The sequence below is a fragment of the Setaria italica genome, chromosome VII, assembly GCF_000263155.2.
Source record: "Setaria italica strain Yugu1 chromosome VII, Setaria_italica_v2.0, whole genome shotgun sequence".
NCBI classification, from domain to species: Eukaryota; Viridiplantae; Streptophyta; class Magnoliopsida; order Poales; family Poaceae; genus Setaria; species Setaria italica.
In genome coordinates this window covers 32,024,306-32,041,110 of record NC_028456.1, presented here as the reverse complement: position 1 = coordinate 32,041,110, position 16,805 = coordinate 32,024,306, and the positions used below count along the sequence as shown (strand labels likewise).

The following is a 16,805-nucleotide window of genomic DNA, read 5'->3' as shown; positions in this document are numbered from 1 at the left end:
AATTGTATTATTTACGGGAACAATTTATAGCATAATAGAGAGTTTAACATATTCAATTTCTATATGAACAAACGGTCAAATAAAAGTTTGGTAAAAAAGGTTCTCTTGTGCATATCAGAAAGTTTTGAAATCCCCATGCATGTTTCAAGCACACATGTCCGCGCAACGGGCCAAGTAGATACAGGGACGACGCTTCTAGCTAGCTTCTGTGACATCCTATCACATTCGTGTGTCACGAGAAGGGGCAGGCTGCGGGTCTCTGCTACGTTCCATGTATCATCTGTACATGCATGGAACACTACGGGACAGTGTTCAGCAGGCCTCCAAAAGGATGAAGATGGTACTCTTCTTCTCACCTTGAGAGAGGGCATGGTTCCAGATGCCTCATATTCCTAAAAAAAAATGCAAACATTATGGGATGCTTCTTCTTGTTTGGTAATTTGTCCCTGCCATTGTTCTGTCTTTCGGTTGGGCGACTTATACATCACTTAGATGACACTGATGATATGTACAAGAATGAGAGATGGTGAGAAACAAGGGGCAACTTAGGGGAACGCGTGCCCTTTATTTATAGCCAGCAGGCTCATGATTCAGTGACTAATGGGTGGTTGGTGGTAGGTGTAGGAGAAATACAAACCTGACCATGCGTGCATCAAGCCTGTCTCATGATTCTTTCCTACCTGCTGCTCCATGTGAACAAATTAACGCGTGTTGATGGGAAACCATTATGTTAACTTCGTAGGTGCATGGTCACTGCTCTTTCTCTCCCCAGCAACTATGAGCATATGTGATCATATATATCCACAATAATATCCTGTAGTAGCTATAATCAAAAGGCGTGCCGAACTTCACACACCTGCCATAGCATTCATGTATTCAAATGTCAGAAATATCCTTAGCGCCTAACAATTCATTCATACAGTGTAGTGCAAAAAGGCATCACAAGCAAGGTTCCCATCACTTGGATTCAAGGGAATACTTATACAATAATAACTAGATTATTGCATAATTGGATGTCCATAGATGGGCTATTTAGTTTGTTCCCAAGCCTGGTTCCTTTACTAATTTAAATTGTTATTTGGGAAAAGATAAAATTAAATTCTGGTAAGAGTTGGGGCGATCGGACTTGTAGTTGCTGTGCTCAGAGAATGGAGGGACAAAATTGCCTTTACAATAATGAACATATATATGACATAACCGATGGCTCTAATGGTGATATATTTTGATGGAGATAACGGGATGAAAACTTAAACTAGCGTCTAGTGGCACACATTACAATTTCTGACGGCACAAAAGGAATTTACAAACTTGTGCCCCTCCCATGCATACTCAAAATATCCGGCCGGCAATAATGTACCCGGACCTTTTTGCGTATCCAATCCAAGCTCGGCTGTCCAGCTGGGCGTCCAGCACACCAACACCGCCCGTCACTGGAAGCCAGGAATTTGTTGCCTAGAGACCAAATAGACTCGTGAACAGCCCTGAGCCCTGCTGACGATCGTCACGAACGGATGTGAGTGATATACGAAAATATGGATGGCCGGCGTGGACTAGAGACGGTCGCCGAGACTGGCACAAGCACAACATATTTATTTATAGAAACCGCCTATCTATAATCTATACTCCTTCCGTCCCAAATTACTATTCGTTTTAGCTTTTCTAGATACAAAACTTTTTGATATGGATCTAGATGCATGCATGTATGTCTAAATACGTAGCAAAAACAATGTATCTAGTAAAGTCAAAACGAATAGTAATTTAGGACGGAGAGAGTAGCATTTTAATGAGATTGCAAAACAGACCTGTCTATCATGTAGTGCTTTTATTTATTTCTCCAAGTGCCTGGTCCATTTATGGTTTCAATTGTTTATTTAAGAAAGTTTAAAATATGTTTTTTTTCCTCAAAATGGTTCTGCTATGCATACGAGGATACTGCTATTGTACCAACGGTTTTAAACAAGTTGTACTATATATCGAGAGAGCAACCTACGACGAACCAATTTCTTGCCTGATACTGTGATACATGTCGCACGTGTTTATGCATATGGAGCTACTGCCCAATGCAAGGTTACGTTTTGTCCTGGCTTTTGCACCTTGGCACGCATGCAGAGAGCTTGCTGCCTACCCTTTTGTGGCTACCAAGATCGATAACCCAACGCTCTTGAGATCTTAGCAGCAGACCCACCACTAGAGTCTGGTGGGATGGCTAGTCCTGGCCCCGAAAAATTTGCTTCACGGGAAGGGATAAGATAGGGATCCTTGCCAGACTCCATGTACCATCTGCAAAGGCATGGAGTGCTTGAGGAGGGTATGTAGCATCTGGCCTCTTGGAACCATAGGACAAGGAACATGGTTCCAGATGCCTCCTATACCGAACAAATGCAAGCATTATTTGCATCGTGCCTCGCCATTTCCAAGTGCTAGTTTCTCTCCGCCATCGCTCTCCCTCTTTCAATTGGGCTACATATACATCATGCATCACTTGGCTGATGTAACGAGAGATGATGAGAAACAAGAGGTAACTTTGGTAACGTGTCGTTTATTTAAACAAGGATCGCTTCACTGTCTTAATCGATGATGGTTGGTGGGAGGATGGTGGAATCATAATGCAAACCTTAACTATATGTGCATAATATAATATCCGGATCCATTCACAGTGGCCAACCCACTTTGTTGCATACATGCATGACACCAACATTGAAGCATTTTGTACGTCATTATTAATTGGATTATTTGTATATAGGAACAGTACGTGTATATATAGCATGATAGAGAGGTTATAGGAACAGTGTATATTTTATAATTTCTTTATATGAAAAGAACGGTCAAATCAAAGTTTGGTTAAAAATAGTTGTGTTGTGCATATCAAGTGCATGTTTCACTCCAGGGATCAGATCGATGAAGCTTTCAAGGCCCCTAGAGTCATCAGGGACAACAGGCTGTGGGTCTCTGCACTCCAACCGTACCAAGTGTACATGCATTGGGCCTTCATAGAGGAGAAAGAACGGAAGTGCGTACTATGATTACATCAAATATGGATGGCCGCTGGGACCTGCTGAACATGGCGTTCCTAAGGGGCAGGGTGGAAGGCAATGTAGTACGAGTGAGAGTGACCAACAAAAATATGGATGGCCACTGCAGAGCGAGCAAGCTGACGATGGCAATGGCCGGCCGGCAGAGGAGGCGGGCCGGGCCTACACGAGACGATCTCCTGAGTGATGATCGACGACCGCGAGATGCCCAGGGAAGAGTCGAAGAGATGGAACTACGAAGGCCCCTAGCGTCAGCTGGTCTTGGCACCGACGGATCATTGCCATTCTTCATACATCATGTCTACATGCATGGAGCGCTTCAGGAGGGTATGTTCCAGATGCCTCCAATTCCCATCAAATGCAAACATTGCAACGTGCTTCCATTTTTCAAGTGGTATTTTCTCTCTGCTGTTGCTCCCTCTTTCAGTTGGGCTACAGAGTACGGACACATCACCTAGCTAGCTAGCTAATGTAATGAGAGGAGATGATGAGAAACTAGAGGTAACTTAGGTAATGTGTCATTTATTTGTAACAAGCTAAGAGCCGAGCTTCAGTGACTAATGGGTGGTTGCTGAGAGGATGGTGCGTGGTGGGTGTGGCCGTGTCGGAGAATGCAAACCCTTATTATGTGTGCAAACCCTTATTCTATCCATCCATTCTTCCTATTACCCACCGCTCCATATGGATCTCGATGCAAACAAACGATGCGGAGGGGCCTTAATATGCGTGCATGCATATTTTGGAAATCCATTTGGTAGGTGGTTGGCCACTGTTCTTGCTCAGTGAACGGCGACATATTTTGATGGAGATAACATAAGTGGCACATCAGGAAAATTTAAGCCAGCGGCACATAAGGAACATTACAATTTCCCATAGCACACAAACCGAATTTACTCAATAAACCTCTGGCCCCCACCCATGCATGTTTTCAGTACTTATGTCCGGCCGGGCAATGTACGTACGTCGATAGATGGAGCCAGATGGAGCCAGGGTGTAACAACCCCAGTATCACGCAGTTCTAAGATGCTACACAACTACCCTAAAAAAGCTAAACTAGAAAATTTCAGCGGCATATACCTTGAAGTAAGCACAATGCGGAAGCAACAAAAAATAGACTATATATATGAAGCGTGATTCTCCAACATGATAACCATACATCTTTAACAAACAAAAATAAGGATAACCTAACATATCATAAATTTAGAAGAACACATCTTGGCATTATATGGGATAACGTGGGAGTGTATGTTGTGCAACTAACCCACTTCCCTCCATGCTAGCTTCAAAGGACAACCTGGGGAGGGTAAAACAAGAGTGAGATTGAATAATCTCAGCAAGCGAACTACTTCAACAAGCTATTTAAACCACAGTAGATTAACCAATCATTTGATAAAGTAACAAGTATTAACAGCTCCACCAATCTACTTGATACACCAAGAATTAATATATCAAGAATTAGACGATCATGACAAGAAACATTAGTTTGTACAAGAGCTACCATGATAATTAATATAAGATCCATGTAGAATGATGGTTAGCAGCCCTAAAAAAAGCCCTAAAAAATCCATAGCGTATAGGTCTCCGTAACTAATAGAAATAAAGGTTGCAGAACATATACCGTAACAAAAAAATAAAATATCATTTGCAATGTAATTGAAGTTTCTTGGAATGCAAGGCAACAACACACATAATATCTCCATAATCACGCAAGCCATATCACACACATGACCACCAAGAGGAACCCCTTATCATATTTGCTTCAATGTAGCTATGTCAATCCAATATCCAAATATAGGTAAAACAAAGCATGTGGATGTAAAAGCCCACATATCGTGTATCTGAAATCCCATATGCCATACCACAGTGCATGTCAACATAAGGGCATAATTTACCATAGTATATTCACATTGTAACTTCATCACATCCAGCATTCAAACCATTCTGAAATGAATATCAATGCACATGAAACTCCTACCTTCATATCCATCAAGGTATGAAGCTACATCATTATACCAATTAGACGATGCTATATGCATATGCATATGAACTCCTGCCTTCATACCTAACAAGGTATGAAGCTGCATCTTTATACCCAATAAACGATTCTGTACCGGTACGATCGTAACGATAGGTTCGCGACATAACTCCAAATGCCATGCAATGCAATGAAATGCAATACTACAAGATAAATGCCATCTTCAAAATCCAAATACCACATAGTCCATAATGACAAGAGAACAAGCCATGATAATATATACAAAGAGATGCACAAAGAACTTATTCGATATAAATAGTATTGTTGGGGATCGCCCCATAAGCACACCCTGAACGAAGCTGGCGTGGAGCTTTCCCCGACACCAACGCTGACTTCGTAGTTGCGCCTTCTCCCAAAGTTAATAATTAACCGAAGCTAATTGGTCCAAAGATGTTCGCTCTGTGGTCTTGTAGAAGAAGATTCCCAAAGTTAAGGCCTCCACGGAACTCCTAGCGACTTGGCTTCGAGGAGACGCCATGACCGGAGCACGAGGTCAGGAAGGTCTCGATTGACGAAGGCAAGATACGCACGAAGACGAACTTGGTGCGGATGAAGCTAACGAGTAGGGAAATGAGGAATCAGGATAGTCCTGGAATCACATCGTTGTGGGTCACTTTTGTAATAGATATCTTGGAAAGGGTTAGAAATGTAATCTTACTTTGAAAGCAACATCTTGGGTGGGGGTCAAGTTACTGTCTTGTACGGGATATGTCTGGGATGTAGTTGTTGGGTATGGGTATAACGGGTATACGGAAATGTAACTTTATAACACTATAAAGGGAGGTGAACCGTCTCCCCTAAGATGGATACTATTCATTGATAGGACAGCCACAGTAACATGCGCTTGAGATTTCTCTGCCTTCGTGTCGCCACTTCGTATTACCTACTGTTTGGTTTAGGCCCAACAAGTATCAATCATAATTGAATGATAGAATTTCATGTATGCCAAGTACAAACAAAATCATTCTCCATATCATGTTATCTATGGGTCACCTTCATTTTAACATGTATGGGATAGAATGTAAGTATTATCATTTAAATATGGATTAAAGCACCAAATCCGTAATCTAAGCCCAAACCATGTATATCATATTAAAAAGGAACTTCACTAGTCAACCCAAAACTTAATTCTTAAGTTGAACACATATACCCAAAGACTTCTGGAAATTATTTCTGACCTTACTCATAACCCAAACTTCATTTGATCCGCACATGTTAGCACTAGAAGACATAAAGTAGCACAAATACCTAACCAAGATCACATTCCTCTAAAACAGACCCATCAGCTACGAAACCACTAAAGATTCCATAGACTTCAGTACAATACGAAAAAACATATCATAGAATAAATCACCAAGTATATATGCTATGTGTAAATATTTTCAAAATTTCTCATCCATTGAACAATCCATTCATCTATTCACCCATATTAAAGTGAAAAGCTATTTACCAACTATATAGCTATATTAGAATGACATATTCATACTCTTCTCAAACTTATAAACAACACGTATAATATTTCAGATTACCACATAAATGTACATTTTAGATTATCACATATAAATATGTGCACTTCATTTTATAAGTGGATATAAGTGGAGGTAGTAAAAATAACATGTTAAAGTTGCAGCAATGCAACAGCTACGTTCACTTGCCTTTACCGACCATGTAGACGTACAAGCCTCGTAGCAACACCACCTGCTAAACCACCTATGTATATCAGCACAACAAACCCAAATGGCATTCTCATATAGAAATATAGAGTGCTCATATGTCCAAGACCCCAATATGAATAGGACTAGACAAACACATTCCTTGTCACCATCATTGATGAAGAGCAGCAATTCTTATCTTTTATGCATCTATTTTTATACAATAGATTAGGTATCAAATAAATATTTATAAAACACAACTCAAAACAGCACTTCTGAATCTGCATAACAGCCCAGATAGCAACATATAAAAATTCATATCTCCTAAACTATACAACCAAAATTATAAAATTTTGCTGACAAGAAGAACTTTTATCCTTCTACAAAAGTCTTCATAGTTTGAAGAGCTAATTCAGCAATTTACAAGGTGAAAAATACCAATGAACAGACCTAACTCGATTTGCTAGGCAAACACGAATAGTCACATTGAACCGGCCATAACTGGAGTTCTACTCCACCAAAAATTGCAATCAAATACAATTTGGAAAACATACAAAATCCTCCATAACTTCCTAATGTATCTCAAGAATCAATTCCGCACCTAACATATCCAAAACTCGTACCCTAGACAAACTATTGAATCTACCAGGAAACCGCAATTAGAAAATGAAGTTAAACTCCAATCCAACCTGTAATCCTTTAATCCCACACAGCCAAAACCTCCAAAAACACTTACTTACAGGGGAAGGAGATGAATTCCACTCTTACCAAGGCTTCCCCATGGAAATCCGAAAGGGGAGGTTGGGGAAAAACACCGATCTATCATATCTACTCGATCCTCTCTTTCTCTTCAATCCATCTTGCTCCTTCTCTTCTCGACCCTTGCTGCAATGGAGGAGATCTAGAGGGGGAAAGGGAGCAGTGGAGAGTGGAGGAGGTGTGCTGGGAAGGGGTCGTGAGGAGGGGGAGAGGGGGCGGTACTGGCGGTCTGGCCCGAAGGGGGTGGAGGTAAGGGTTACGTGCCCTCCTCTATTTTTCTTGATTCATCTCATCCATTCATTCTTCAATTTCACAAAACTTCATGATCTAACTCCAAATACTATATACGGGTATTCAAACAGATTGCTTTTGAAGAGATCTACACATCCACGGTCACCGATTTTCTATATGAGCTATAGATCAAAAATTCAAATTTTGCCCCTCCTTAAAACACCCGGTCAACGTTTACATTTTTTACGCGTTCTAACATACAAAGCGTATTTTGCTCACAAGCACAATCTATTAGTTCGTAGACTACCAATCATAAAAGCGATGAATTCAAATATCTTATGAACTATACACCATTAATGACACTTTAATTTCTAGGTCATTACACAGGGTTTTGAATTTTGGTTTCAGATCTTTTTTGTTTACCATCGAAATTACTAAAAATCGTGAAATTTCATCGAATTTTTTTAAGAATCTTGACCAAAATATATAATTTTCTAAAGTTTTTAGATCTAAACAAACGATTAGCATGGATTATGGCCATACATCTATTAAAGCACAAACAAAAAAAAAATATGAATCTAGAATAATATATTCACAATAAAGCACATGAATAGGTATAATCACCACTAAAATTACTGAAATTCATGAAATTTCGCTGAAATTTTACCAAAATTTGAAATCTTGGATGGAGCTACTACTACTCTCGGTGATGCGCCTGCATGAAACCTTACGTATGCACTTCTGTGATTGGCTGCCCTGGCGTGTAACGCACTAACACCGCCCATCACTGCAGGGCCGGGCACAAGGGGTGGAACTAGGGGTGGTAATGGATCATGGCCCTCATGCCTCCTTTACAATCCAACTCAGCTCTATTTTTGTTCAAAATCATATATTATTATGGTCCAGCCCTCATTGAGCCTGATCCTTAAATTTACTAGACTAAATATGAGGACGTTTTACCACCCCTAGGTGGGACCATACAGGGCCACCATTTCCTAGGGGCCTCTAATTTTTTTTTCTCCACAAGCCTACTACAGCTCATCAAACACAGCAATAGCTGACCCAAACTAGGCATAGCGCACTCTAGAAGACCTAAAGGCCGAAGCGTGAATGATATTCTCATGCGGGGCCGGTTCGCCTTCGTCTCAGTGTGTTCTGATTAGAGCGACTTGGCGGCCGAGGTGCACGGCATCGCAGGTTCATAGCGATCGATTTTTCTCCTTGGTCGCGTGGACGGTCGATGGTGAAGTTCTCATAGCGGCAAGAGCACAGTGGCCAGGACGCTGGACTGTTGGATTCTGGAACTTTAATTTGGATGCGCTGCAGCCCAGAGTGTAGACGGTGCACCTCGAGTCCTCGAGGCTCGCCCTTTGCACCATGCATCTCTGGTGGGATCCCAGGGAAGCAGCGAGAAACATATGCTGCCGTCGTCGGCCGGTCTGAAAACACAAGCGATGGTACGTATCCTTGCGGTCTGAAAACATTGTTCCAAGATGCCTCGTATTCCTAATAATACGGCATCACTCTTCCATTTCCTTGCTATATTCCTAATAACAATGAGAAACGAGATATAACTTAGGGGAGGTGCCATTTACTTATAAAAAAAAAAAGGCAAGGAAGCCTAACTCGGTCGAGGGTGTGGTTGTATGTCAGAGCCTGAGCGAGTGGAGTCTGTCCTTCCTGCGTCGCTTGAGCCATGAGCTGAGAGCCGAGCTGAACTTAATTGAATCGAGTAGGGTGTCGTTCGATCGCTGAAGATGCCACGCGGCGTTCAACGGGAGCAGGTCCCCACGGATTCGACTTTACGGACCGTTCCCATGGAATTTTTTTTCCCTTTTGCAACACCAGTTTCATTGAGCTCAATGGATTCACATGAACAACCACTTCTGGAAGAGTACCACCATATTGAAAAAACCTTGTTAATTAACTATGATCATTTTTATTTCTTTTCAGAGTTCACGGCCAAAACTGAACATCCTAACATATACCTGAGCAATTGGCAGCTAAATAAACATATGTAATAATCCAAAGGACGAGAGATACTAAATCATTAATCATGACCAATGGACAAAACATAATCTTTTTTCATAGACAGTCGTAGCCCCAGCCCTTAGTAATTCCTAAGAGATTCCTAAGAGGTGTCGTCTGCTACCCACGTCGACTGGGCAAAAAGGATGCGTCCCATCCACCCTTGCAGTAGCCATTGGCCATCTTCACAGATCAAAAAGTCCCTATGGTAGCACCTCATGACCTCGTCCTTCAATGCGTTAACAATGGATGGTTTTAGTGGCAGCTGCCTCAGGCCCGCCCTCTGGTTTCTCGCATGCCACTGTTTATACTTCTCAGGACGATTCATCAGGTCTGTACCCTCGCAGGCAATGGCATTCAGTGCAAGACCTCCAAATAAGTCTTGCTCTAGCACCACTCGCAACTTACTATCCCGTGGGATGGTTGCATCAAACAAGTCAAATATTGCCGAGAAATAGAACACCACCTCTCGAAATCGCGACAAGTAGGAGGAACCATACGAACTATTCACAATGCTCTGGATGAAGATAGCTGGCCTCATCTTCCTTATGTTATGCAAGACGATATCTTTGGGGCTTGGGTCATCAAAGAATATGCTCTCATCCATCAATGAGTTGAAATTAAGCCGGTCGTTCACGATGAGCACCTCACCCGCATCCGTGTTCAAGTCCTCGATGGAAACTTCCTCCCACTTCTTCCTAATAGCATAGAAATTGAATGGCACGCCGAACTCATGGGCACACTTGCTGAGACGGTACCCTATCTCCTCAATTTGCTCAGTTGGACATGGCCTGAGATTTGGAGGGCCTATGGCGGTGATCTTCACTTTTGGCGGGCCGCCTTCTCTACTCGCCAGCAAGCGGAGCAAGTCTGCCCAATGGAACCCGTAACGCATACCATAGTCAACAATGTGTAGCCTTCCCTTCCCCACCATGGCCTGCAAGATGGTCATTGTGGAAAAAAGGAGCACCACCTTGTTGAAGCTGCAGGCAGCCGCGTAAAGGTTGCGCGCCTCGAGCAACTCTACGATCGACAGGCGATCCGCCATGCGCAACTGCCAAAGCTGCCAAACCTGGCTCCCCATGCCTACTAGCCGTGCCTCCAGCCCCTTTGCAAAACATTGAGCTAGCCGTTGTGTGACATCCCCAGTTTCTGATGCATGTTGCTTGATCTGCTTCAGTAGCTCACTCGCTGTCATGTCGTCGTTTGCCGCCACCGCCTGCGCACAGAGGATCAAAGTTGTGCGTATGTCGACTATGTTCTTCGCCACCGCATTCCTACTGCCTTTCCTGGTGGTCTTCTCTGCCCCATTGGCCATGGCAATGCGAAGCTTCTCCATGCATCTGATGATGGATGTCTCAGTGCCACGTAACATCATATCGTCTAACATCTCGTGGGCACAAGTATCCTTAGGCTCCGTGACCCTCATCAGAGATTTGCTGGTCCTTCTTGCCTCCCCCTCCTCTATATGGTCATCTCTAGCATACCTCTTCTTGGCCCCACTATGATTACTGCTTTCGCTGACCATTTGATTCACCAGCTTATCCCTTCTGAAGCCATTATTAGCTATGGGCAAGAGCATATTGGCCTCTTTCATGCCCTTCAAGAACGCCCCCACAGCATATGTACCCTTGGATAAGGCCAGGTGGAGTGTCCTCTCATCACCGCTGCTATCTTGCAACAAATCATTGGCTCCTTCTGTGTCACCATGATTAGAGCCAAATGAAGGGGAGGAGAGGATTTGAGCAAAGGGTTGCTGCACCTGGAGTAGCGCAGGGTGATCAGAAGGCTTGTCATCAATGTCATCCTCCATGAGCATGCGTGAGATGTAGGGGAGCATCATGTCACTAGGGACATGGTGGCAGCCCTCACTTCTGTCATCAGGCTTCGGCGAAAACACGTCAAGGAAAACAGATGGTGACTGTGGTGACTTCTCAGTGAGACCCTCCACGAAAAGTTCATCTGGGGTGGTGGCCATTTTGATCAATGGTTGTGGTGTAATGCTGTAGATTTTGGTTGATATATCAATGAAGAGAAGAGACTTTGTCAAAGTGTATGCAAGTGCCTCCTAAAAAATGCGTGTATGCAAGTGCCAGATGATTCTAGAAACGATGCCTACCTGTAACTCCAATGCTGCTTGCACAATGGAGACAAATAGAGGGCTATATTCCCAATGTTACTTGGAATTGGATATTGGTTACAATAGCTAGCTACACTGAACACAGCACACAGAGATAATATTATTTGTAATGAAGACCATTGAAACAAACCCCATTTGTTTTACCTATTGAAAATGACAACGGATTGAAGAAGATATTGTTGTGCGATGTGCAACATATATATTTAATTAAATATGCCTCGCAGGGCTAACATAAAGTATTAATGATCAGAAACGCAGTGAACGAAGCAATGTTCCAAAGCAACAAGTAAGCTCATTGCGTGCATGCGTTTTGCCTGAATAGGTTTTAGTTATGTAACTTGCAAATGTGAAAAAAATGAGGTAAGTAAAACTTTGAGTAGCAATCTGTGCACATTAACTCTAGATATGAATTTTCTTTTATTTAAAAAAAAGAAGATGGAATAATACTACTACTGTAGTTAAGGGTGTCCACGTGGCAAAGATCCGGGATGGATCCTCACATGGAGGACTATGAGGACCGTCCCCACACAATTTTTTTCCTGTATGTATGCCTAGAGCGAGCCCTAGACCATCCACCCGTCAAGATGGATTTAGGAGTCTAGTTTCTTCTTATAATATAAAGCCACTTAGCTAGTTCCTTAGCTTCTAGGTTAATCTAGTTTTTTATTTTATTAACAAAAGTTGTGCTTCAATAATTAAGGGGTGGTCGGTGGATGCGGGAGCAATGGAGACCCTAACTCCGTGTGTGCATCCAAATGGCATCCGGCATCTCCGATGATTCTTCCTACCCACCACTCCATAGGAATTTCAATTCAAATAAATCATGCTGATAAATACACAACATCACGCTCACTGCACCTTGGTTAAATCTCATTAGTCAGCTACAGTAGTAGTATTATTCCATTTTTTTTTCAAAAAAAAGAAAATTCATATCCAGAGTTAATGTGCACAGATTGCTACTCGAAGTTTTACTCACCTCATTTTTTTTCACATTTGCAAGTTACATAACTAACATTCAGGCAAAACGGACGCACGCAATGAGCTTACTTGTTGCTTTGGAACATTGCTTCGTTCACTGCGTTTCTGATCATTAATACTTTATGTTAGTCCTGCGAGGCATATTTAATTAAATATATATGTTGCACATCGCACAACAATATCTTCTTCGATCAGTTGTCATTTTCAATAGGTAAAACAAATGGGGTTTGTTTCAATGGTCTTCATTACAAATAATATTACCTCTGTGTGCTGTGTTCAGTGTAGCTAGCTATTGTAACCAATATCCAATTCCAAGTAACATTGGGAATATAGCCTTCTATTTGTCTCCATTGTGCAAGCAGCATTGGAGTTACAGGTAGGCATCGTTTCTAGAATCATCTGGCACTTGCATACACATTTTTTAGGGGGGACTTGCATACACTTTGACAAAGTCTCTTCTCTTCATTGATGTATCAACCAAAATCTACAGCATTACACCACAACCATTGATCAAAATGGCCACCACCCCAGATGAACTTTTCGTGGAGGGTCTCACTGAGATGTCACCACAGTCACCATCTGTCTTCCTTGACGTGTTTTCGCCGAAGCCTGATGACAGAAGTGAGGGCTGCCACCATGTCCCTAGTGACATGATGCTCCCCTACATCTCACGCATGCTCATGGAGGATGACATTGATGACAAGCCTGCTGATCACCCTGCGCTACTCCAGGTGCAGCAACCCTTTGCTCAAATCCTCTCCTCCCCTTCATTTGGCTCTAATCATGGTGACACAGAAGGAGCCAATGATTTGTTGCAAGATAGCAGTGGTGATGAGAGGACACTCCACCTGGCCTTATCCAAGGGTACATTTGCTGTGGGGGCGTTCTTGAAGGGCATGAAAGAGGCCAATATGCTCTTGCCCATAGCTAATAATGGCTTCAGAAGGGATGAGCTGGTGAATCAAATGGTCAGCGAAAGCAGTAATCATAGTGGGGCCAAGAAGAGGTATGCTAGAGATGACCATATAGAGGAGGGGGAGGCAAGAAGGACCAGCAAATCTCTGATGAGGATCAAGGAGCCTAAGGATATTTGTGCCCATGAGATGTTAGACGATATGATGTTACGTGGCACTGAGCCATGCATCATCAGATGCATGGAGAAGCTTCGCATTGCCATGGCCAATGGGACAGAGAAGACCACCAGGAAGGGCAGTAGGAATGCGGTGGCGAAGAACGTAGTCGACATACGCACAAAGTTGATCCTCTGTGCGCAGGCGGTGGCAGCAAACGACGACATGACAGCGAGGGAGCTACTGAAGCAGATCAAGCGACATGCATCAGAAACTGGGGATGTCACACAACGGCTAGCTCAATGTTTTGCAAAGGGGCTGGAGGCACGGCTAGTAGGCATGGGGAGCCAGGTTTGGCAGCTGCGCACGGCGGATCGCCTGCGGCCGACGACCGTAGAGTTCCTCAAGGCGCACAACCTCCTCACGGCTGCCTGCAGCTTCAACAGGGTGGTGCTCCTTTTTTCCACAATGACCATCTTGCAGGCCATGGTGGGGAAGGGAAGGCTACACATTGTTGACTATGGTATGCATCACGGGTTCCATTGGGCAGACTTGCTCCGCTTGCTGGCGAGTAGAGAAGGCGGCCCGCCAAAGGTGAAGGTCACCGCCATAGGCCATCCAGATCTCAGGCCATGTTCAATTGAGCAAATTGAGGAGATAGGGTACCGTCTCAGCAAGTGTGCCCATGAGTTTGGCGTGCCATTCAATTTCTATGCTATTAGGAAGAAGTGGGAGGAAGTTTCCATCGAGGACTTGAACACAGATGCGGGTGAGGTGCTCATCGTGAACGACCACCTTAACTTCAACACATTGATGGATGAGAGCATATTCTTTGATGACCCAAGCCCCAAAAATATCGTCTTGCATAACATAAGGAAGATGAGGCCAGCTGTCTTCATCCAGAGCATTGTGAATAGTTCGTACGGTGCCTCCTACTTGTCGCGATTTCGAGAGGTGGTGTTCTATTTCTCGGCAATATTTGACATGTTTGATGCAACCATCCCACGGGATAGTAAGTGTCGAGTGGTGCTAGAGCAAGATTTATTTGGATGTTTTGCACTGAATGCCATTGCCTGCGAGGGTACAGACAGGATAAATCGCCCTGAGAAGTATAAACAGTGGCATGCGAGAAACCAGAGGGCAGGTCTGAGGCAGCTGCCATTGGAACCATCCATTGTTAACGCATTGAAGGACGAGGTCATGAGGTGCTACCATAGGGACTTTTTGATATGTGAAGATGGCCAATGGCTATTGCATGGGTGGATGGGACGCATCCTTTTTGCCCAGTCGACATGGGTAGCAGACGACACCTCTTAGGAAATACTAAGGGCTGGGGCAACGGCTGTCTATGAAAAAAGATTATGTTTTGTTATGTCTTGCCCATTGGTCATGATTTCGATGAGTTCATGCAATTCGTACCTCAGAGGGAAGATGGGTTGTTTAATTAGTGATTCAGTATGTCTCATCCTGTGGATTATTACATATGTTTATATTTAGCTGCCAATTGCTCATGTACATGTTAGGATGTTCAGTTTTGGCCGTGAACTATGAAAAGAAATAAAAATGATCAGAGTTAGTTAACAAGATTTTTCCAATATGGTGGTGCTCTTCAGAAGTGGTTGTTCATGTGAATCCATTGAGCTCAATGAAACTGCTGTTGCACAAGCTATTCAGAGTTGATGAATTTATTTCTTGAAGCTGTGCATGTTCCATATGCTTTAATTTATTTCCTTTTTCTCCTTAAAGTTTCCCCATTCAGAAATCAAAACAAAATAATGTGGACACTGACAAATGGAAGCTAGATGCCTATTTCAAGCCTTTGCTTTTATCACTATATATGTATGTTTCTGATCACAAACCGATGGCACCATACCTAGCTAATAAGACAGACATTAAAATGGACAGGCCTATGACAGTTGCCACTAAAACCAAAGATTGCGTGCAAGGTGACTTAAGGACAAGGGGTGAAGACATACCACACCTTGGCGAATGCTCTCTGGGGACGGATGCATGGGAAATGGCTCCTAAATAAAAGGATGAATTGTTTAAGCAGCACGGACGACTTGCGAAGCAACTTATCGAGTCAGCATGACTCTGATTACTAGAGAGTAAAGAGAAGCATGGAGCATGCCCAAAATTATTCAACTATGCCGTGAGATAGTTCAGAAAGTTGGCAAGCTTGTATTAGGTGCTAAATAGTCAAAATTGTTCACGACTTGAAAATGATTTGCCAAAAGCTTTGAAAGTTAAAATAAAATATATAATGCGATAAGCTAGGAACCAGTAATTTCTTTTTCTCGTGGTGGCGGTGGTTTGTGTTGTGCCATGCATGATGTGAACCCTAATTGTCTATGGTCTGATGTTGGAGTCACGCATCGAGCACCTGACTGTAGTGCCAAAAATGAGTGCGGCGTCACCTCTGTCTGTCCCTCACATGCATTATATTGTCACTGACCCCAAGAGCGAAGAAGATACCATCTAGCTTTTTTTTAGATTAAGGAACATAGTATCCGGCCTCGGATCATTCACAGGTGGATGTCTATAATCAAAGATACCATCTAGCTAGTAGCACTTGTAGAAGTACAAGTATAATAGGCTTAGATCTCTCATTGTATGCAACTAGGACTCATATAACTCTTTATACCTTGTCCTACCTGGACATTGCTTTCTAGGACTATATAACGAAATCACCGGCACCCTGATTGGGTTAAGCCGTTTCAGCATATTTCACATTCTATAAGAGCCACCTCCTCTTAAATACATCTAGCTAGAAATTAGCATTTTTTTCTCGTCGACGATCTACATGGCTTCGACGAGTTCGGCTTCCATGACTTTCAACATCCCGGTTTCTAAGAAACTCACCCGGACAAATTTCCTGGT

At 42.9% G+C, this 16,805-nt stretch overlaps 2 protein-coding genes across 2 annotated transcripts; one reads left to right on the top strand and one right to left on the bottom strand.

Annotated features, from left to right (window-relative positions):
* Positions 1-9,840: 9,840 nt before the first annotated feature.
* Positions 9,841-11,715, bottom strand: LOC101766183 (scarecrow-like protein 33). The gene has a single exon (XM_004978221.1). The coding sequence runs from the start codon at positions 11,713-11,715 to the stop codon at positions 9,841-9,843; it is 1,875 nt and encodes a 624-aa protein (XP_004978278.1).
* A 1,655-nt stretch (positions 11,716-13,370) lies between these two features.
* On the top strand, positions 13,371-15,242 carry LOC101765763 (scarecrow-like protein 33). Its single transcript, XM_004978220.1, has one exon. It carries the CDS (start codon positions 13,371-13,373, stop codon positions 15,240-15,242), a length of 1,872 nt encoding a protein of 623 aa, XP_004978277.1.
* The last annotated feature ends 1,563 nt before the right edge of the window (positions 15,243-16,805 follow it).